The sequence below is a fragment of the Bufo gargarizans genome, chromosome 3 (assembly GCF_014858855.1).
Source record: "Bufo gargarizans isolate SCDJY-AF-19 chromosome 3, ASM1485885v1, whole genome shotgun sequence".
NCBI classification, from domain to species: Eukaryota; Metazoa; Chordata; class Amphibia; order Anura; family Bufonidae; genus Bufo; species Bufo gargarizans.
Genome location: NC_058082.1, coordinates 205,969,505 through 205,993,640, shown reverse-complemented (window position 1 = coordinate 205,993,640; position 24,136 = coordinate 205,969,505). Strand labels below are relative to the sequence as shown.

At 42.2% G+C, this 24,136-nt stretch overlaps 1 protein-coding gene across 3 annotated transcripts in view; it reads right to left on the bottom strand.

The window, feature by feature from the left end:
* LOC122931157 (multidrug resistance-associated protein 5-like) overlaps positions 1-24,136 on the bottom strand; it is a 118,481-nt gene that overhangs the window by 20,235 nt on the left and 74,110 nt on the right. For 2 of the 3 annotated variants that reach the window (XM_044285146.1, XM_044285148.1), the window contains exons 23-25: positions 20,027-20,155; positions 15,746-15,932; positions 13,364-13,453 (exon numbers count right to left, since the gene is read on the bottom strand). In XM_044285146.1, coding sequence (XP_044141081.1) covers positions 13,364-13,453; positions 15,746-15,932; positions 20,027-20,155 — 406 coding nt within the window. Of the gene's footprint in view, positions 1-13,363; positions 13,454-15,745; positions 15,933-20,026; positions 20,156-24,136 lie in introns of those variants that run through there. The other variant, XM_044285149.1, reaches the window with a different exon arrangement.

The window sequence follows — 24,136 nt, the reverse complement described above, 5'->3', positions numbered from 1 at the left end:
GTTTTAGTGTTTTCATATTCTGAGATCCATCGTTTTTTTTCGGTTTTTGGGCGATTATCTTCGGTAGGGTCTCATTTTTTGCGGGATGAGGTGACGGTTTGATTGGTACTATTTTGGCGTACATAAGACTTTTTTGATCACTTTTATTACCTTTTTTGGGAAGTAAGGTGGGCAAAATTTTAATTTCTTCCTAGTTTTTTTTTTATGGCGTTCACCGTGCGGGTAAAGTAACATGACCGCTTTATAGATCAGGTCGTTACGGACGCGGTGATATCAAACATGTGTAGGGATTTTTTTTTTTCATTTTTAATGAGTTGAAGATCCAATGGGTCTGATGTATGTATAATACAGTACAGTACTCTATATAGTGTACTGTACTGTATTTTCACTTTACAAAGTCTGATTAGACTTCTGCCTTTAGCAGAAGTCTAATCAGCACCTTGGACAGCCTCTGATCAGTACCATTGACAGCCGGACGCCTGTGAAGGCGTCCGGTTGCCATGGTAACCATTGCTCGCTGCCACAGCAGAGCAGTGGGTGATGGGGAGGGAGGGGGGCCCCCTCCCTCTCTCATTGGGGGCTGAAAAAGGCACAGCAGCCCCCGATGGGAGTGGGAGGGAGCTCCCTCCCTCTTAACCTCTTCCATACAGCAGTCCCTACGGACCGCGGCATGGAAGGGGTTAAACGCCTGACATCTGTGCCAGCACAGATGTCAGGCGTTTCAAGCAGTGTCAGCAATGTGCTGACACTCTGCAAACCGCTTAACGATTGGGAAATCAGGGCGTACCGGTACGCCCTATGTCCGGAACAGGTTAAAGGGGTTATCCGAGCCTGGGAATGACCCCCATATGTCTGGCCCCTCACACTGATTCTACCTACCTGGCTTCCTGTGCCTCTCCTGGTCCCCACACGGCTGCAGCTGCTTCCCAAGTGAGTAGATGAAAACGGGGGGAAGGGGGCAGCCAATGGCAGGCGGAGACGTTCCCCTCTGACATTGGATGTTTTTATCCACGCATGGGGAGACGGAGCGGCACAGGGAGCAAGGTAAGTAGAATCAGTGTGAGGGGCCCGGGCATATGGGGGGAATTTCCAGGCTCAGATAACCCCTTTAAGTTTAATCACTGCACAAATGAAAAATTCTGCACAATTCTAAAATTTCTAATATAGTTATGTTTCAATTCTTCTCCAGACTAGACTGCTTCTGAACTCCAAACTGATACATTGACATGTGCACTGCTGCTGGTGATTTATTTAGCACAGTGGCCCTGATTTAAAAACACAAAATGTGACTTTTTATGCCAAATAATGATTCTGAGCCGGTTCGTTATCTGTATCCACTACTCAACTGAGAGCAGGACTAACTATGTAATGGTTTACTGCCTCTGAATGTAAACAGCAGTGTACTCATTCACTCACAGCAAACAGTGAACTTGAAAATGATGGGGAACTCAAACAATGTGATTGGTTGCCTTTTAGGCAACTCTTCTGCTTTCCACTTGCATTAGGCTGGGTTCACACCTGAGCGTTTTACAGCGCGTTCCTACGCGCTGTAAAACGCTCAACAAGGAGAAACCAATGCTTCCCTATGGGAATGGTTCTCACCTGGGCGTTTTACAGCGCGTACGATCGCGCTGTAAAATGCCCGACGCCCCAAGAAGTACATGAGCTTCTTTGGGGCGTCTTGTCGCGCGTTCCCGTACATAGACTTTCGGGAACGCGCGACAATGGGCGTTCGCTTGTCTCTGTATGCGCGATTGCAAACGCCGGTACAATCGCGCATACAGAGCGCTCCTTTCAGAACGCTCAGGTGGGAACCCAGCGTAAAGGCCCATGTCCATGGGCAGATTATTGTGCTGATTATTGGGAGCAAATTTTTATACATACACCAATAATCGCTCCATATAAATGTTCCACCAATCACTCATTGAGCAAGCAAATGCTTGTTTATTGGGTGAAAGCAGTGTCGATGAAGCACATTAACCCCTTCCTGATGCAACAATTCTGTTTTTGTGTTTTAGTTTTTCATTCCCTGCCTTCCCAGAGCCATAACATTTTTATTATTCCATTCACATAGCCATATGAGGGCTTGTGGACAAGTTGCACTCTGTAATGCCATCATTAATATGGCATCAAATGTAGAGGGAAGCTGGAAAACAATTTCAAATGGGGTGGAATTGGAAAAAAAACAACACAATTCCACCACAGTTTTATGGGTTTTATTATGCATTCACTATGTGGTAAAACTGACTTTTGCTCTTCATTCTCTGGGTTACTGCGATTACTGTCTCCGGGTTAAACTTGCCATCGCCGTATTCTGACCCTCATAATGCTTTTATAGTTATGTCTACTGAGATTTGTAAGGACTCTTTTTGCAGGATTTTTTTGCAGGATGATTTGTAGTTTTTGCTAATACCATCTTGGGGTGTGCATGACTTTTTGATCACTTTTGATCTCTTAAATTGATGAAAAAAATCATGAATCTGCCATTTTTATGTATTTTTTTCACTGTATGGGATATTTTTCATATTTTAATAGTATGGCGTTTTCGCATGTGGCGATGCCCATGATGTTATTTTTTTTAATTGTTTATTTTGATTTTGGGGAAATGGCGTTTTTTAAATATATTTATTTATATTTTCAAAACTTTATTTTTACCTTTTTTTTGTAACTTTTTTTTAGGTCCCCAATCATTAGATTGCAATTTGTATAGAATACTAGAATTTGCTCCATTATTCTATACAGAAATCGCTATATTACAGTTCAGTGCTGCCACCTGCTGTCCTGCACTATTATATACAAGTTATTAGCTGGAAGTCTAGTACAGGCTCAGGCTCTGTCACGGACATACCGAGACATACGGACGTCCCCGAGACAGTGAGTGGCAGGAGATCTTTAAGACTGGCAATACGTGGTTTGATTTGATATGTTTACCTTGTGGATTAACCACTTAAGGACCACAGGTTTATACCCCCCTAGTGACCAGGCCCTTTTTTACAAATCGGCACTCCACAACTTTAGCGGTTTATTGCTCGGTCATGCAACTTACCACCCAAATGAATTTTACCTCCTTTTCTTCTCACTAATAGAGCTTTCATTTGGTGGTATTTCATTACTGCTGACATTTTAACTTTTTTTGTTATTAATCAAAATTTAACGATTTTTTTGCAAAAAAATGTCATTTTTCACTTTCAGTTGTAAAATTTTGCAAAAAAAAACGACATCCATATATAAATTTTTCGCTAAATTTATTGTTCTACATGTCTTTGATAAAAAAAAATGTTTGGGTAAAAAAAAAATGGTTTGGGTAAAAGTTATAGCGTTTACAAACTATGGTACAAAAATGTGAATTTCCGCTTTTTGAAACAGCTCTGACTTTCTGAGCACCTGTCATGTTTCCTGAGGTTCTACAATGCCCAAACAGTAGAAAAAAAACACAAATGACCCCATTTCGGAAAGTAGACACCCTGAGGTATTCGCTGATGGGCATAGTGAGTTCATAGAACTTTTTGTTTTTTGTCTCAAGTTAGCGGAAAATGATGATTTATTATAATTTTTTTTTTTTTCTTACAAAGTCTCATATTCCACTAACTTGTGACAAAAAATAAAAACTTCCATGAACTCACTATGTCCATCACGAAATACCTTGGGGTGTCTTCTTTCCAAAATGGGGTCACTTGTGGGGTAGTTATACTGCCCTGGCAATTTAGGGGCCCAAATGTGTGAGAAGAACTTTGCAATCGAAATGTGTAAAAAATGACCGGTGAAATCCGAAAGGTGCTCTTTGGAATGTGTGCCCCTTTGCCCACCTAGGCTGCAAAAAAGTGTCACACATCTGGTATCGCCGTACTCAGGAGAAGTTGGGGAATGTGTTTTGGGGTGTCATTTTACATATACCCATGCTGGTTGAGAGAAATATCTTGGCAAAAGACAACTTTTCCCATTTTTTTATACACAGTTGGCATTTGACCAAGATATTTATATCACCCAGCATGGGTATATGTAAAATGACACCCCAAAACACATTGCCCAACTTCTCCTGAGTACGGCAATACCAGATGTGTGACACTTTTTTGCAGCCTAGGTGGGCAAAGGGGCCCACATTCCAAAGAACACCTTTAGGATTTCACCGGCCATGTTTTACAGATTTTGATTTCAAACTACTTCGCACACATTAGGGCCCCTAAATTGCCAGGGCAGTATAACTACCCCACAAGTGACCCCATTTTGGAAAGAAGACACCCCAAGGTATTCCGTGAGGGGCATGGCGAGTTCCTGGAATTTTTTTTTGTCACAAGTTAGTGGAATATGAGACTTTGTAAGGGAAAAAAATAATAATAAATAAATCATCATTTTCCGCTAACTTGTGACAAAAAATAAAAAATTCTAGGAACTCGCCATGCCCCTCACGAAATACCTTGGGGTGTTTTCTTTCCAAAATGGGGTCACTTGTGGGGTAGTTATACTGCCCTGGCAATTTAGGGGCCCAAATGTGTGGTAAGTAGTTTGAAATCAAAATGTGTAAAAAAGGACCTGTGAAATCTGAAAGGTGCTCTTTGGAATGTGTACCCCTTTGCCCACCTAGGCGGCAAAAAAGTGACACACATCTGGTATCGCCGTACTCAGGAGAAGTTGGGGAATGTGTTTTGGGGTGTCATTTTACATATACCCATGCTGGGTGAGAGAAATATCTCGGCAAAAGACAACTTTTCCCATTTTTTTATACAAAGTTGGCATTTGACCAAGATATTTATCTCACCCAGCATGGGTATATGTAAAATGACACCCCAAAACACATTCCCCAACTTCTCCTGAGTACGGCGATACCACATGTGTGACACTTTTTTGCAGACTAGATGCGCAAAGCGGCCCAAATTCCTTTTAGGAGAGCATTTTTAGACATTTGGATCCCAGACTTCTTCTCACGCTTTCGGGCCCCTAACATGCCAGGGCAGTATAAATACCCCACATGTGACCCCATTTTGGAAAGAAGACACCCTAAGGTATTCCGTGAGGGGCATGGCGAGTTCCTATAAAAAAAATTTTTGGGCACAAGTTAGCGGAAATTGATTTTTTTTGTATTTTCTCACAAAGTCTCCCTTTCTGCTAACTTGGGACAAAAATTTCAATCTTTCATGGACTCAATATGCCCCTCACGGAATACCTTGGGGTGTCTTCTTTCCAAAATGGGGTCACATGTGGGGTACTTATACTGCCCTGGCATTTTAGGGGCCCTACAGCGTCAGAAGAAGTCTGGAATATAAATGTCTAAAAAAATTTACGCATTTGGATTCCGTGAGGGGTATGGTGAGTTCATGTGAGATTTTATTTTTTGACACAAGTTAGTGGAATATGAGACTTTGTAAGAAAAAACAAAAACAAACAAAAAATTTCCGCTAACTTGTGCCCAAAAAAATTTCTACATGGAGCCTTACAGGGGGTGATCAATGACAGGGGGGTGATCAGGGAATCTATATAGGGTGATCACCCCCCTGTCATTGATCACACCCCTGTCATTGATCACCCCCCTGTAAGGCTCCATTCAGACATCCGTATGATTTTTTACGGATCCACGGATACATGGATCGGATCCGCAAAACACATGCGGACGTCTGAATGGAGCCTTACAGGGGGGTGATCACCCATATAGACTCCCTGATCACCTTCGTCATTGATCACCCCCCCTGTAAGGCTCCATTCAGACGTCCGTATGATTTTTTACGGATCCACGGATACATGGATCGGATCCGCAAAACACATGCGGACGTCTGAATGGAGCCTTACAGGGGGGTGATCAATGACAGAGGGGTGATCACCCATATAGACTCCCTGATCACCTTCGTCATTGATCACCCCCCTGTAAGGCTCCATTCAGACGTCCGTATGATTTTTTACGGATCCACGGATACATGGATCGGATCCGCAAAACACATGCGGACGTCTGAATGGAGCCTTACAGGGGGGTGATCAATGACAGAGGGGTGATCACCCATATAGACTCCCTGATCACCTTCGTCATTGATCACCCCCCTGTAAGGCTCCATTCAGACGTCCGCATGTGTTTTGCGGATCCGATCCATGTATCCGTGGATCCGTAAAAAATCATACGGACGTCTGAATGGAGCCTTACAGGGGGGTGATCAATGACAGGGGGGTGATCAATGACAGGGGGTGATCAGGAAGTCTATATGGGTGATCACCCCTCTGTCATTGATCACCCCCATGTAAGGCTCCATTCAGACGTCCGTATGTGTTTTGCGGATCCGATCCATGTATCCGTGGATCCGTAAAAATCATACGGACGTCTGAATGGAGCCTTACAGGGGGGTGATCAATGACGGAGGTGATCAGGGAGTCTATATGGGTGATCACTCCTCTGTAATTGATCACCCCCCTGTAAGGCTCCATTCAGACGTCCGCATGTGTTTTGCGGATCCGATCCATGTATCAGTGGATCCGTAAAAATCATACGGACGTCTGAATGGAGCCTTACAGGGGGGTGATCAATGACAGGGAAGTGATCAGGAAGTCTATATGCGTGATCACCCCCTTGTCATTGATCACCCCCCTGTAAGGCTCCATTCAGACGTCCGTATGCGTTTTGCGGATCCGATCCATGTATCCGTGGATTCGTAAAAATCATACGGACCTCTGAATGGAGCCTTACAGGGGGGTGATCAATGACAGGGGGGTGATCAATGACAGGGGGGTGATCAGGGAGTCTATATGGGCTGATCAGTGGTTTATAAAGGGTTAATAAGTGACAGGGGGGGGTGTAGTGTAGTGTAGTGGTGTTTGGTGCTACTTTAGTGAGCTGCCTGAGTCCTCTGGTGGTCGATCCTAACAAAAGGGACCACCAGAGGACCAGGTAGCAGGTATATTAGACGCTGTTATCAAAACAGCGTCTAATATGCCTGTTAGGGGTTAAAAAAATCACATCTCCAGCCTGCCAGCAGGCGATCGCCGCTGGCAGGCTGGAGATCCACTCGCTTACCTCCCGTTCCTGTGAACGCGCGCGCCTGCGTGCGCGCGTTCACAGGAAATCTCGGCTCACGCGAGATGACGCCTATTGGCGTTAGCGTAGCCTGGGAGAGCCGCCGCGATGATGCCTTTCGGCGTTAGCGTAGCGCTAAGTGGTTAATAGGCATCTGAGTTGTTTCTGGTACTGGCCACACCCTTAACTTCCAGGTGTTGCTATTGTGGTCACCTAACTTTCCCTATCTATAGTTGTTTCTCCCACAATGCTGTGTGGTTTATAGCTTCAGTTAGACCTTTGGATAGCTGGTGTTTGGATCTCGGCTGAGTTCCTGGTGCTGCCATAGCTTCTTAAAGGTTAAAGGGGTTGTCTCACTTCTGTAAGTGGCATTTATCATGTAGAGAAAGTTATCAAAAGCCACTTACTAATGTATTGTTATTATTCATATTGCTTCCTTTGCTGGCTGGATACATTTTTCTATCACATTATACACTGCTCGTTTCCATGGTTATAGAACACCATGCAATCCATCATGCTTGCACAATATAGGAAAAAGCACTAGGCTATGTGCGCTCCCATGGCGCTGGCCAGTAGATAGGCTGATGCTTTTTCCTATAGTGTGCAAGCACCACTGATGGATTGCAGGGTGGTCTGTAACCATGAAAATTAGCAGTGTATAATGTAATGGAAAAATTAAAGGAAGCAATATGGATAATAACAATACATTAGTAAGTGACTTGTATTAGCTTTCTCTACATGATAAATGCAACTTACTGAAGTGAGATTACCCCTTTAAGTGTTACCTTTCCCTTTTGTATTTTATTTTGACTTTTCTGTGTGTTGTTTTGTATTAGGCCTCAGGGAGACTCCCGTTCATCCTTCCTTTTGGAGTCTCATTCCTGTCATTAGTACCAGGGTCCTTTGGGGTTAGATAGGACTTTAGATATTCCTGTGTATGAACTCACCTACCTTTGGGGTCTGTTCATACTGGTAATCAGTCAGGGCTTTGGTTAGGGTTTTCACTAGGAGGTGTCCATCTTCCTTCCCTAGTTTTCAGGCCTTTTCCTTTCCCCTTTCCCTCCTATGTTCGGTGTGGGGTTTCTCTCTCACATCAGAGCGTGACAGGCTCATTACGAGTAGGGATGAGCAAATCGACTTCAGATGTTTCATAAAACTTCCTTTAAATACTGTGCGGTGCGAGCGCTCCATACAGTATTAGAATGTATTGGCTCCGATGAGCCAAAGTTATTACTTTGCAAAGTCTCGCGAGACTTCAGGTAATAACTTCAAAAAATAATTTCTACTATTAAAAACCTTTTCCCGAACTCGGGTTCGGTTCCAAGGTACCACTTGGAACTGAACTAGTTTTTGGGGGTCATTTATTAAAACAGGTGTTTTAGAGTGTCTGTGAATCAACCGAAGTTATGAAGAGGCGCAGGCGTCTACATAACTTCAGTGCATCCAGCAGCTTCCTTGCTGGCTTACATCTAGACTATTTTCTACACTGGCTTACATTTAGACCATTTTCTACAGGAGGAGAAAATCAGGAATGAGACGGGCCTGCCGGCCCTTCCCCACCCATGCAACAACCACTTTTTTGGGGGATAAAAAATGACCCCCTTTGTATCTTGGTGGCACATAAATTTTGAATTACAGTACTTTTGAATGATTTTTCCTTTATGGAGCACTAGAATGACACTAAACTTAAATTAATTCAACTCTTAAAAATGTTCAATGTAAGAGCTCTTTTACATGAGCGGATCCCATGCGTGGAATCCACTGCGTGAAAGAGAGCCAAGCCCCGTTTCAGACAGCAGAGACACGGAGCAGTAACATGATTGATAATGCTCCGTGCCTCTCTGTGATCTCTTTACTACAAAATCACGGTGACAACTTTATCTCACTGTGATTTTGTAGAAAAAAGATCACAGAGAGGCGTGGAGCATTATCAATCATGTTACTGCTCCGTGTCTCTGCTGTCCGGAACGGGGCTTGGCTGTCATTCAAGCAGCAGAGTACCTGCACGGCATACGCTCGTGTGAACGGCCCTTAGTCTGGTCCTCTGCACCTGCAGGCACACCAGTGTGATTTCCATATGGCTCAGAAAGTCAGAAGGTTGTAGTTAAAATTATCAACTTGCTGAAGTCAAATCTATTTCTGTCAAAGTGGAATGCACTTCTGTCATTGCCCAATTTAAACTTCTAAGAAACATCTACTAAAATAAGCACTGACAATGCTCCATGCAAACTACTATGGCTAATCATTGTGTGGAGGTGCACAGAAATGTACTAAAACCACCACAAAAAGTAGAAAGAAACTAAGGTAATAAACTGTACATTACTATATTATAGTAACTACTGTATGTTATTCAGGGGTCTGGGTGCTTTTTCATGCCTGGATAAGACACGCATCTGTCACCATGATCATTCCTAATAAATCAGGTAAGGGTTGATCTTGGCGTATTAAATGAGCCCTCTATTATTGCAGTGATTTTTTTTTCTTTTATTCTTATGTTAAGGCCTCATGCACACGGCCGTTGTTGTGGTCCGCATCCGAGCCACAGTTTTGGCGGTTCAGATGCGTACCCATTCACTTCAATGGGGCCGCAAAAGATGCAGACAGCACTCTGTGTGCTGTCCGCATCCGTTGCGCCGTTCCGTGGCCCCGCAAAAAAATATAACATGGCAGTTATATTAAAGGCTGTCCGTGTCGTTCCGCAAATTACGGAACGCGCATGGACACCATCCGTGTTTTGCGGACCGCAAAAAACAGAACGGTCGTGTGCATGTAGCCTAATTAAGTGCTTGCTAGCCCCTGGACTAGCCCCTCGGAGCACCGCTTCACCTCCTCCACTCCCACTCATGTCCTGATTGACAGAGCCAGGCAACCTCACTATTTGGATGCCTGTGCCCGAAATCTTGCACAAGGGCCCAGCAAGTTTTTATCAGCACATGCACAGTTGACCAGAGATTTGCACTGTGCAAGTGCAAATGAGGCAGCCTATTCTCTAGAGAAAAACTTCAGGGCGAATGACCCGAAAAGTGAGGATGACTGGCCCTCTCAATCAGGGCAGAAGGGGGAGATGGGACGGGGAAGAGGTTGAGGTCAGCCCCACAGTGCTCCGAGTACCTAATTTGCATAAGAATAAAAATAAGAATTTTGCTGCCCTGGTACACCCAGTAGTAGAAATAGAGGGTTAATTTAATTCACCGTGATCAACCCCACCTGGCATTATGCCTGGTTTAATAGGGTCGATCATGGTGCTCTTTAACCCTTAGGATACTGGAGGTTTTTTTCATTTTTGCATTTTAATTTTTCTTCCCTATCTTCCTTGAGCCATACCTTTTTTATTTTTCCATTCACATAGCTGTATAAGGGCCAGTTTTTTGCAAGACAACGTTCTAATGCAAAACCGTTGACCTACTTCCGTTTCATTGATGACATCCTAATAATCTGGACTCTGAACGTGAACTGATAAAATTTAATGAACAATTCAACAAATAAACCTGACCCTCAACTATTGACACACAGAAGTCAGCTTTCTAGACACCACCATAAAACTTCAAGACGGCTCAATACAGACATTCCTGTATCGAAAACCTATTGATTGTCCTACATACCTCAAATAGGACAGCTTCCACCCCAAACATAATAAAAAATTTATCATCTATAGTCAAGATCTGATCACAAGAGCCACCAAGATCCCCAGAAGTCAACTTCTCCAATACAATGAAAAGAAACAGAACCAGCGCGTACCTCTGGTTGTGACCTACAACCCACAACTAGAGGTACTGAGGAAAACTGCCAAAAAAATTACATCATCCTACGAAAGGATGATCGACTAAAAACAATCTTCCCAGATCCCCCCTTACAAGCTTACCAACAACCTCCAAATCTAAGGAATATTCTGATCAGATCAAGTTCAAGGCCATGTACCACAGAAAAAGGAACCCATCCCTGTAATAATAGAAGATGCAAAACCTGTTCCCATATAATGACAACAGACAAGATCCCAACACACAGCAGGACTATAAGATCCCTGGGACATTCACATGTTCTACATCTAATCTTGTTTATCGGATTCTCTGCACTAAATGCCCTGTTGGGGCCTCTACATTGGAAAAACAGGACAGAAACTCAATGCAAGGACGAGGTCCCACCGCCACACAATTAAAGAGAAGAAGCTACACTTTCCTGTGGCTAAGCATTTTTGTAGCCCAGGACACAATGAAGAACACATGAAAGTTCTCATATTAAAAGGTAACTTCAAATCCCAAAGAGCTAGAAAAATTTGGGAATACAAATTTATAACACTGTTTGATGCTTTGAAAACTGGACTGAATTTGATCCCTGGGATTTATGTCTTATACTATATCTAAAGAGTCTTCTATAGACATAGTCGGGGCACCAGGTCTGTGAGATAACATCAATTTAGAGACCATAAAACTTTCACACCCCTTATCTGTAAGATAATTAAGGACTCATTCTCAAGATCTTTGATATGTTGTTCCGTTATTTTTCAAATGTCCATTCATTCCCCCATGCCTCTGTTCTTATTGAATATATATTGCTGTTTCTTCATATATTCTTGTAGTACGCCTGATGAAGAAACTGGTGATGTCTCGAAAGCTCGCTATGTAACATCATTACTTCTATTTTTGTTAGCCATTAAACGGTATCAAACCTGCAATTCTCTTATTTTGTTTCTCTTAATAAGAGCACTAAACCATCTAATATGGCATGCAATGTAGTGGGAAGCTGGATTTTTTTTTCCAAATGGGATGGAATTGGAAAAAAAACGGAATTCCTCCCCAGTTTTACGGGTTTTGTTCCCACGGCGTTCCGTTTGTGGCAAAACTGAGCCATGCCCTTCATTCTCTGGGTCAGTACGATTAATACCACATGACAATGATACCACATATGTATAGGTTTTTTATGTTTAAATAGTGTAAAAATAAGTTTAAACCTTGAAAAAATAAGATATTTTTTACATCACCATATTCTGACCGCCATAACTTTTTTATAGTTATAACTACCGATCTGTGTGGGGGCTAATTTTTGGGGGGGAAATCTGTAGTCTTTATTGATACCATTTTGGAGTTGGTGTGACTTTTTGTTATTACATTTTTTGGGGTAAGAGACGTAATGAAAAATGGCAAATTGGCCATTTTGACCCATTTTTCTGTTACGCCATTCGTCACGAATGGCGTAACAGAAAAATGGGTCAAAATGGCCAATTTGCCATTTTTCATTACGTCTCTTACCCCAAAAAATGTAATAACAAAAAGTCACACCAACTCCAAAATGGTATCAATAAAGACTACAGATTTCCCCCCAAAAAATTAGCCCCCACACAGATCAGTAGTTATAACTATAAAAAAGTTATGGCGGTCAGAATATGGTGATGTAAAAAATATCTTATTTTTTCAAGGTTTAAACTTATTTTTACACTATTTAAACATAAAAAACCTATACATATGTGGAAAAATATTTTCATATTTTAATAGTACGGTGCCACGGGCGCCATGTTTTCCCATCACTCCAGCGCTGTACATGTCCATACACTATGAACAACCCCACCTGTCAGTATGCCTGGTTTAATAGGGTCGATTATGGTGACAGATGTTCTTTAATGACACCTAAGCCTCCATAAAATTATGTGTGGAATTAACAACACCATCACAAAATATCCGGTCACGGCAGGAATTTATTGGTCGTCGAAGGTTGACCGTGAACTTTTTGCCATAGTAGGAAAACAGTCACTCTCACAATTTTACCATGCTTATGCATAACCAATTGTTGCTGTGTGGTGCTCAATAAGCAATTCTCCTATGATGGTGGGTCTCATCCACTAGACCTCTCACTACCCACACTTGTTGTATTGCCATGGGAATTGTTGGTTGAGCATTGTCTATCATTTACAAAAAAATGTTGCCCTTTACACTGTACAAGTCTATATCAGGGCATATAAATATCGAAAGAGAAAAAGAAATCTCCCTGAAAACACTTTCAACACTGTGACCTATTGCCACATTCTAGTGTTAACAGGGAGGTTACCAAAAGTTCATAAAGTCCTGTGTCTTTGATTATGTCCTAGGAAACCAATAACATAACAACCATGCAATCTGTCCGGAGGTCAATATACGGTAACTTTAACTCCACATCACTCCATGCTGGAACTTTTATCTCTGAACTAGGCCAACTTAGCTTAAACATTTACAGCCAACACCCTTTGGGAAAACAGAAGTCCTTCCAAAGAAATGTTGGCATCTGAAGCTATGGATGCTAAGGTTTAGTGGTTAATATTATATGTTGTCATGCAGAAAAGTGCAGGTATCATAAAAAATAAAAAAAACTCCAAAAACCAATAAATAAAAAGAACAGACTTACCTCAATATAGTAATTTATTCGTTCCACTGAGGTAAATCTGGCTTCTGTCTCTGTGGCCAAACGCACAGTGAACTGAAACAGTCCTGTGAGCTGCAATAATATAGTGTGTTTTTTCAATATTTCCATTCATTAATTTTTTTTTTATAAACATGATACTTTTACCTTAGGGCAGGGGTCTCAAACACGCGGCCTGAGGCCCCCGAGGAAACTATCTGTGGCCAGTGACAAGTGTTCCCTTTAGGTCTCACAGCTTGTACAGTCCCTCTGCTCAGAGCCACAGGCCCGGACTTCAGGTCACACTGTGAGCCACATGCAGTGGTGATATTTACCACCACTGAAACCACGCAATTGCGTGGGGGTCCCGCCAGGCCCTCTGATAGGTAGGTCAGACAGAGCCACAACTTTCAACTGTGTCTGCATCCGGAGATACAGTTGTGGACAGACAGGGATCTGCCGTCGGGATAGCAATTACTGGCTGGGTGTCCTGGCCGGGGTCCCTTTAACCGTCAGCCTGGGCTGCTGCATCAGCATGGCACATGATGTCACAACGTCACTGATGTTGTGTCATGTGTACAGCACAGCAGACATGTGCAGTCCACAGAGGCCTGGGAGCAGCTGCTATATGGTGACTGGTATAAGTTACAAATCTTCTTGTATATAGTGATCTGAACCATGCTTGTATAACCTGGACAACCGGTATGTACAGCTGGTATGTCATACATCTTCTTGTATATAGTGATATAGAGCATGCTGGTATAACCTGGGCATCTCCTGTATATAATTATATATGTACAGCTGGTATAAGTTATATATCTTCTTGTATATAGTGATATGGAGCACGCTGGTATAACCTGGGCATCTCCTGTATATAATTATATATGTACAGCTGGTATAAGTTATACATCTTCTTGTATATAGTGATATGGAGCACGCTGGTATAACCTAGGCATGTCCTTTTTATAAGGCTACTTTCCCACTTGCGGCAGGACGGATCTGGCAGGCTGGTCTCCCTGTCGGATCCGTTCTTCCGCTGTATCGCCGGATTGGCGCTCTGTCCCCATTGACTATAATGGGGACGGGGGCGGCGCTCCGGCGCAGTACGGCAGTTCGCGGTCAGAGACCGCCGGACAAAAAAGTCGGACATGCAGGACTTTTAGTCCGGCGACCTTTTGCCGTGCACTGCTCTACTGCGCCGGAGCGCCGCCCCCGTCCCCATTATATTTAATGGGGACGAAGCGGTGGTCCGGCGATACGGCGAAACAGCGGAAGGACGGATCCGACAGGAAGACCAGCCTGCCGGATCCGTCCTGCCGCAAGTGTGAAAGTAGCCTAATTATATATGTACAGGTGGAATAGGTTACATATCTTCTAGTATATAGTGATCTGAAGCATGCTGGTATAACCTGGGCATCGCCTGTATATAATTATATATGTACAGCTGGTATAAGTCATACATCTTCTTGTATATAGTGATATGGAGCATGCTGGTATAACCTGGGCATCTCCTGTATATATTTATATATGTACAGCTGGTATAAGTTATACATCTTGTATATAGTGATATGGAGCATGCTGGTATAACCTAGGCATGTCCTTTTTATAATTATTTATGTACAGGTGAAATAAGTTACATATCTTATAGTATATAGTGATATGAAGCATGATGGTATAACCTGGGCATCTCCTGTATATAATTATATATGTACAGGTGGTATAAGTCATACATCTTCTTGTATATAGTGATATAGAGCATGCTGGTATAACCTGGGCATCTTCTGTATATAATTATATATGTACAGCTGGTATAAGTTATACATCTTCTTGTATATAGTGATATAGAGCATGCTGGTATAACCTAGGCATGTCCTTTTCTAATTATATATGTACAGGTGGAATAGGTTACATATCTTCTAGTATATAGTGATCTGAAGCATGATGGTATAACCTGGGAATCTCCTGTATAAGCATCTGTATAAGACTTCATGCGCATGTCTGAAAACAACAGATCCTTTAAATATGGATACCTTTTATGTGCATTACACATTTTTCTCATTCCCATCAATAGAAAGGACCATTCTTTTCCACAATAAGGACCAGAATAGGACATGTTTCATAATTTGAAAAATATGGTTATGTGCATGAGTGACAGGTCACTTTGTTAGGCGGGTTCCATGTGGGAGAGTCAGTGTATTAACACTGACTCTTAGCTCCACTGAATTAGGCTAATCCACATGCGGATTCACAACATATGAAACTGCACATCTGCTGCAGAAATCCAAGAATCCGACTCTCTTGCAAAATGGCATCAGATTTTTCCATCTCAAAAATCTGTTGTGTGAATATAGCCTTAAACAGAAATAAAACATTAAGCATGTGTTGTACCTGGACTGCATAAGACATGGCAAGGCCTGCGTAGGCCGGGTTTATGTGTCCATGCATGAACACCACACACACAGCAGTCAGTGTCATGACAGCAAGGCTAATCAGATCCAGACGTACTGCCAACCAACGTGTCGCACAGCTGAAGAGGTAACATGGCACTTGGCTGACATCCAGAAGTTTCTGATATCTTGAAAAATACAAAGCCATATATATGTGGATTGAATAAAATAGGAATGGTATTTACTATCAATAGATCAAAATGAGATACAATCCATGAAGCTCCTCAAGACAAGATAAGTAGTATGCCCCTTGCTCTTTCAACCCCAGCGTCAAATGTGAAGGCAGTGTTATTTAATGCAAGGAACCGGATTGTGTGGCCTACCGCCATAAATTGATGGGGAAGTCAGCAAGGAGACACCCTAGAACGAGACTACTCACCAAGCTTTTATTGCACCATGTTAAAGAGACTGTCCCATGATGTTTGGGCCCCTACTAATTCTCCATTCAACTCTATGGCGCTGCCAGACATAAGTTCTCCACAATCTCTGGCAGTCCCACAGTTGAATGGCGTTGAAAGGAGCATGCGTGTCTGCTGCTCTATTCAAAGGGGGGAACCCGAGTCCACATTCTAGTGATTGGCTGGGTCCCAGCAGTCAGACCCATGCCAGTAAGACACTTATCCCCAGTTATAAGCTGTTGTAATGGGTCAATCCAATACCTTAAGGACCGCCACCGTACATGTATGGCATAAGTCTGTTCTTTAAAGGGGTTGTCCGGGTTCAGAGTTGAACCCTGACATTTGCCCATCTTCACCCCTCCAGCCCCTCTGACAAGAGCATCAGAGCGTTTCATGCTTGGATGCTCTCCCTTACCCTGTACTGTATTGCGCAGGGCAAGGGCCTGTTTGTTTATATTCTCACACTGCTAGGTGCAGGCTTCCGACTAGCAGTGTTTCCGGTGACATCACCGATACTGATGGGCAGCCTTTAGCACTGCCCTAGCTGTTTTACAGGCTAGGGCAGCGCTAAAGCCCACCCATCAGTTCCGGTAATGTCACCGGGCTCACTGCTAGACGAGACGTCACTGGATCTCCATAAAAAGCATTTGCCCTGCACGATTCAGCGCAGGGCAAAGGAGAGCATTGGAACATAAAAATGCTCCAATGCTCATATCAGGGGGGTTGCCTGGGTGAAAATGGGGTTATGTCTGGGTTCAGCTCTGAACCCGGATAACCCCTTTAGTAATGGCACCCATTAGCAAACAAAGCAGGCGCCATAGCCCCTGGGTTACTGCTTTTTCAAACAGCAGACAACTGGTGCTAATGTCTGCGATCGGCGATAATTCTGTGCTCCTGGGGATGAAATGCCTTCCGCTTGCTGAGATCAGGAAAGGCATTCCTTAGTGGTGATAGGCCTGAGCCTGTACAAGGCTAGCATGCTTATCATGGGTATATTACAATGTAGGGTTGCAGGTGGCAGCAGTGCATTGGAATACACTAAATTTCACGTACACTAATGTATAAAATCACATTAGTGTGTGAGAAAGACAATCTGAAGATTACATATTCAAGCCCTCTGGGAGTCTTAAAAAAAGTAAAAAAAGTAAAAAAAATATATATAAAAAAAAAATATGTAAACCACGCTCTTTCTTTATAATAAAAAATAAACAATACAAAATAAAGATCATATGTATTGCCACATCAAACATCATACACACTACAAATTGGTATTATTCTAAACTATAGTAACACAAAATGAGCTCTTACACAGCTCCGTAGACATAAATATAAAAAATGTATAGGGGTCAGAATATGGCGATGAAAAGAAAAAAATAAATTTCAAGTACAAATGTAGCATTGTTGTAATCATACTGACCCAGAGAATGAAGGCCAAGTTTTACCACAAAGGGAACTCATAAAAAGAAAACTCATAAAACTGCGGTGGAGTTGTGGTTTTTTTCCAATACCACCCCATTTGGAATTTTTTTCCAGATGCCTACAACATTGTATGCAATATTAAATGTTGCCATTTGAAAGTACAACTTATCCCGCAAAAAACAAACCCAAATAAGGCTATGTGAACAGAAAAATAAAAAAGTTATGGCTTCAGGAGGGCAGGGACTAATAAAAACGGAAATGCAAAAACAGAAAATGATTCAGTGAATGAATCTGCCACGGGTTTTATGCTGCCCTAACTGCCAAGCCCTAACAACCCAAGGCATGCCAATGTGTCCTCAGATTCCTGAGCCCCAGGCTCTCCCCCCACCTCCATCTCTGGCAGTTTTTTCCTACTGCAATCAGCACCAGGAGGGCGGAGAGAGTCAGAAGCTCATGAATATGAGGATGCATTGGTTTGTGTTGATGCTGTTCAATACAAGATGTTAGAAAAATGGCTGGGGCAATTAAAGAAAGTGACCCAGCATTTTGCTAAGGGGGATCTGTCACTAGTTTATGCTGCCCTTAGTTAGGACACCATAAAACCGGTGGCAGATTCCCTTTAAAGGGGTTATCCCATGAATAACATTTATCCACTGGATAGGTAATACATTTTGGATCGCTGGTGGTCTGATCACTGGGACCCCAGCAATTCTGAGAACAGGGGGCTACAGGAGCTACACCTATAAGAGAAGACTGAAGTATTAGGGTATAACCACACAACACAGCTTTGTTGCAAACATTTCTGTGATTGAAAAGCAGTTTGATACATCTGAATAGGGTTGTTTTGGTAGCAAGAACATGAATTTAGGGGCCAAGCAGTAAGCCACACACACACATATGTGCACACGGCTGTCATTTCTGCTGCAAAAGGTTAATTACTGAGTCCCACCACAGACAAGGCACAGTAAGTGGAGTAGAACATTGATAAATGTGGTCCTGTGTATGTAGAGTTTACAGTATTTTGCTGCAGACTTTAAAGGGATTCTGTCACCAGGTTTGGGGCTATAGAGCTGTGGACATGCATGGCTAGATCGCCGCTAGCATGTCCGCAATATATGTGTCCTATAGGGCTGTGTGATTGTAATGTCTTAAAAAAAAAAAAGGATTTGATAGATATGTAAATGAGTGTTGAATGAGTCCAAGGGGCTGTACTAACCTTACTTGTGCCAAGCCGTGCCCAGCCACGCCCGCCTGTGAAGGAGCCCAGCACCGCCTATGTCTCCTTCTTTCATCAACGATAGATAGCCATAATCTCGCGATGCGCGAGCTCGCGCATGCGCAGTTCTTTCCCTGGGGCTGATGCCAGCACAGGGAAGGAACACTATACCGGCACTGCGCATGCGCGAGCTCACGCATCGCGAGATTACGGCTATCTATCGTTGATGAAAGGAGAAGAAATAGGCGGTGCTCCTTCACAGGTGGGCGTGGCTGGGCACAAGTAAGGTTCGTACAGCCCCTTGGACAAATTTAACACTCATTTACATATCTATAAAATCCTTTTTTAAAGACATTAAAAGCACACAGCCCTATAGGACAGATATATTGCGGACATGCTAGCGGCGATCTAGCCGTGCATGTCCGCAGCTCTATAGCCCAAAACCTGGTGACAGAATCCCTTTAAAGTAACATCTGGCACAGCATTTTTCAACTAACATACCAAGTTAAAATACTGTGTGTAAATTAAAATACTCTGTATATCCACATAGCCTTGTCCATTTCGCAGACTGAAAACCGCGGATCCGCAAAACATGGACACTGGGTGTGTGCACCCCGTATCGCGGAGTGGACCCATTTACTTCAATCGGTCTGTGATCCGCATGTTTCCACACCGCAATGCGAGGTGTACACAGCCGGTGTCCACGTTTTGCAGTTCCACAAAAACAGAGACAACCATCTGAATGCACCTTTACTATGATGTGTGTCACCGCCAACAGAGCTGATTGGTATATTGTAATACCCAGCTGCTCTCACTATAGAATCCCAGTAAAGGGGCTGTCCAACCGTGAAAAATTACTACCTATCCATAGGATAGGTGATAAGTGCCTTATCCGTATGGGTCCAATCGCTGGAACCCCCGTTTAATGTAACCATGGTTGAATATGCACACCACTACTTCATTCTAAGTATAAGGGACTGCCAGAGGTAGCCGAGCTTGGTATCATAGTCTTTGAACAGAGTGGCACATGCTTGTTGATAAGTTTTCATACTGGGACAACATCTTGCTTATAGGGGAAAAAAATAGGAGCCTTTACTGTATGCATGATATACATATGATTTTGTAGAGGAGGTTGCTATATTATGAGGAAATCTGTTCTGTAATTTAGAAACATAAAGAAAGAACTTACTCATTAAGACAATCTTTAGTCTTATCATAGGCTTGTATGGTTGTTAATCCTTGCAAAGTCGATGTGATATGAGATATGAATGGAGATTGACTAATATTATCCAAGCGTTTTAACTCACGAACTAGTACTCTGTAAACGAAAAAAAAGCACACGATTGACATGCAAGAATAAGATGGGAGTGAACTAAGAGGGTATTTATTATCTGATAATGATCACAAACCAATGATGGGCAATATTACCAGAAAAACGAAAAAAGTCTAGAGAACAGGCTCTAATGCGAAGTGATTTCAGGGGGTACTAGCGGCAAGAATACCAACAATGGGCAGTCTTAATATAACAAGGTTCTATAACGTATCATTTAATATTACTGTATTATTCTTTTTTTTTTTTCATTAAAGCAATTACATGTATACACATATTGTTACTTCTGTAAACAGAAATATATATCCTGTGTTTACAATATAGAATATGCTTTATTTACTATTAAACAATTTTTTTCTTTTCCCCAATTTCCCTCCCTCCCTTTTCCCAGCTTCCCTCCCTCCCTTTTCCCAACTTCCCTCCCTCCCTTTTCCCAACTTCCCTCCCTCCCTTCCACCCCTTCTCTCAGCACAATCATCTGTTTTTCTAATGATATCTTATTGTTGCATTGTGGTTCGGTCTCCATTGGTCCTGTTATTTATTTGAGCTAACATATGATTTTCTTTGAGTGATATAACAAGTTATGTCTGGAGTACTTTATGTTTCATCTGTCTCTACTCTCCCTTCTGCCTGTGGAATTTTGGAGATCTATCCGTTTATCTGGAGTCTGCCTAATCTGGAGACACCATGTTGTTAATTGGAAAGCTGTCACTATCATTTGTATTTCTTCGTTTGTTGAGAAACTCTCAATAAAAGCTTGCCATTTAAAAAAAAAAAGGTGTTTGTCATCTTAGTTTTTTTATTTTCCACCTCTACTATCTCCAGTATTAAACATTTTTTTAACTGGGAAATAACTTCAGAGGGTTGTGGGCATTCTGGCTTCAGCCAATGCAATAATAGGCATCTCTTCGCTGCTAATAGAAAGAGATGCGCTATTATTGGGATATGTTGGCGGGATGTGTTATGTTGGAATATATATTGCGTTGGTGATTCTGGTAGTTGTATGCTCATTTTGTCCAGTAGTAATCTGTGCACCTTTCCCCAGAAGTCCTTTACCTTAGGACATTGCCAAAGGCCATAAAAGAGGTTGGTATTTTCCAAGTGGCACTTGGGACACGCGGTCATTTTGTCCGTTTTGTTTTTCCGAGTATAAAAGCCATAAATAGCTTTGTGAATTATGCGGAATTGAGTTTCCCTCCATGTTTCATTTACTGTTGCAGAACATACCTTCTTCCATCCCTCCAATACCTCTAATGGTGTGTTTAATTCCGGTATCTCTTTTTTCCAGTTGTGGAAGGCTATTGTGTATTGTTCTATTGATGTCTTACGTCTTATGTCTTTATATAAAGATGCAAGAGTGACGTTCGAATCTTTCTGTCTGATCATTAGATCAAAGTCATTTTGGGAGATTTTGTTGAGCAATCTCTCCGTTTGTTTTTTAATGGGCTGACAATGCTATAATAGGACAGAAAGGAGGATTCTTTTACTCCTGTTTTTGATCTGAAATGCTGAAAGGTATGATATCTTCCCTGTTCCGAATTCCAGAAGTCAGTCAGGGTTTGAGTACCTTGCCAGTTTAGTGCTCTCCCTGTTGTTGACACGCTGCTGTTTTATATCTAGATATTTGGAACTTTGGAAAGACAGCCCAAAAAGCTTTCTGACTGTTTTCCACGTAGCCCACGTGTCTTTGAATATCAAACTGCATTTTATATTAGGGGGAATATCTATGAGTGTGGTGTGCATTAGAGTGTTCAAGTTCTACGGCCCAAGTAGATCTGATTCTAGTGAAACCAGTCCTTAACCAGTCTATGCAATGTCTCATTAAACTTGCCAGATTATATGCACGGACGTCAGTAAAGTTGATGCCTCCATGTATTTTTGTGAGTTGTACGTTTTTTAGGGATATTCTGGGTCTGGGTCTTTTTTTTTGCCCAAATGAAAGATCTAAATGACTTTTCTAGTGGCAGAACATCCTTATGTTTAATAAGTAGCGGGATCGTCTGCATAAGGTATAATAGTTTGGATGTGCTCATCATTTTTATAAGGTGGCATCTTCCCAGTATATCTGTCTATTAGTCAGAGGAGGATAATTTAGTGTGTATATTGAATGCAGTGTTTTACCTATTAATATCCCTAGGTATTTTATTGATGTGTGTGCTATTGCTATTGAGTTTATTATCTTCCGATACCTGGGGGAGTTTGTCGGGGTCAAGTCTAATGCATTTATGCTGATTGATCTTAAATCCTTACATATTGCCAAAATGATCTAGTAGGTCCATTATTCTCATTATATCTTTACTTGAGTCCTTCAAGAAGAGCAAGATATCATCGGCGAAAAAGGCGTGTCTTATTTCTGTTTTCCCTATCTGAATACCTTTGATATTAGTTGCTAGTTGTATCACTTTAGAAAGAGTTGTACACATGTGTCAGAATGGATTGGTCTATCTATTTATTTATTTATTTAATTACTAACCAGTGATATTTTATATTGTGCCCATTGCATAACATGCCCATTATACATTTTATTTGCCTACTATGCACATACAATCGCATCCACCATCATGTCTGCCCTGGTGCCCATGCGTTCCACCTTTGAGCACGGCAGACTCCACCCCCCTCGCCCCATGATGCATTCCACAGTGGAACGCAAGGCAGCTCTTATGTGGGCTCCTCCAGCTCCGCGAACATGCGCTCCACTGTTGGAACGCAGCAGACACTTCCGCTACAGACCACACACCCCGGAGCCCAGTGTATGCGTTCCGCTGCACCGAGCTGCTCTAACCGGCAATCCTTGCCATTTGATACATCTACTACCCACCACCATATTATGGTACCCATCATATATATATACTTGTACACAATTTTTGTATGATCTGGGCATCAGACAAAGTTTGGAGCACCGGAAGTGACGTCCCGCCCACTCCCGGTCCTGACCAGAATTCCCGGCCAATTGATGCCTAATTGACAAATCAACACATATACCTGGCACAAGTGCATCCCTTTGTTATGTGTTATATTTTACACTGCTCTTGATAAAGGGGGAGATACCCCGAAATGCATTGAGATTTTTTACCTAATAAAGAACTCTCCATTTGGAACCTTGGCTACCTTTCTTTTAGGACATGGAAAGTTCATAACATCTGACGAGCGATCTTGGCGGGGGAGGAGAGGGTAGGTGTTTTATGCTTATCCTATACCTCCCTCCCTGGTGAAGTAAGTCCCCCTTCGTTTTAACATTTTTAAAGACCCCAACATCATTATAGCTAATTATTTAATTTATATACCGATGTTCCACCATATGTCCACGTTATAAAATAGTTCTGGTACTGACCCAAAGTGATTCACCTTTACTTTCAACCATCTTATTACTCATATCACTACCTTGGTGCCCCTTTGCTATTCCCTTCCCTCCTCACACACCATCTGAGCCATTTAGGGGAAGCACTAGCACCTATTTTGTTTCAGATTTCTGCTCTTGCTTTGACAAAGCCTGCTTGGTGAATTTATATAAGTCTTGGCAGTATATTATCTAACCTGTCTGCTAGTATCTTGGATACTATTTTGATGTCTACATTTATCAGTGATATAGGTCTGTAAGAGGAAGGTAATGTGTTGTCTTTTCCTGGTTTTGGAAGTATCTTAATCTAAGCTGTGTTAGATGTTGTGGGAATCTTCTTCCCTGATATATATCCATTGTATAAGTTCGTTAGTAGAGGGGTCAAATCAGTGTTTAATATTTAGTAAAACTCCCTTGTGTACCCATCAGGCCCTGGAGCCTTTCCCATGTGCAGCATCTTAATGCCGTCAGTCACTTCTTGTGTTGTGGTGGGTGCACTGAGTGAGCTAAGTTCTTCTTCAGTCATTGTTTGGCTTTAGGGTATGATTGGGTAATGTCAGAGTATAGGTTTTTATAGAATTCCATCAGAATGTTATTTATGTTTTTTGGGTCGTGTGATAGTGCACCTGAAT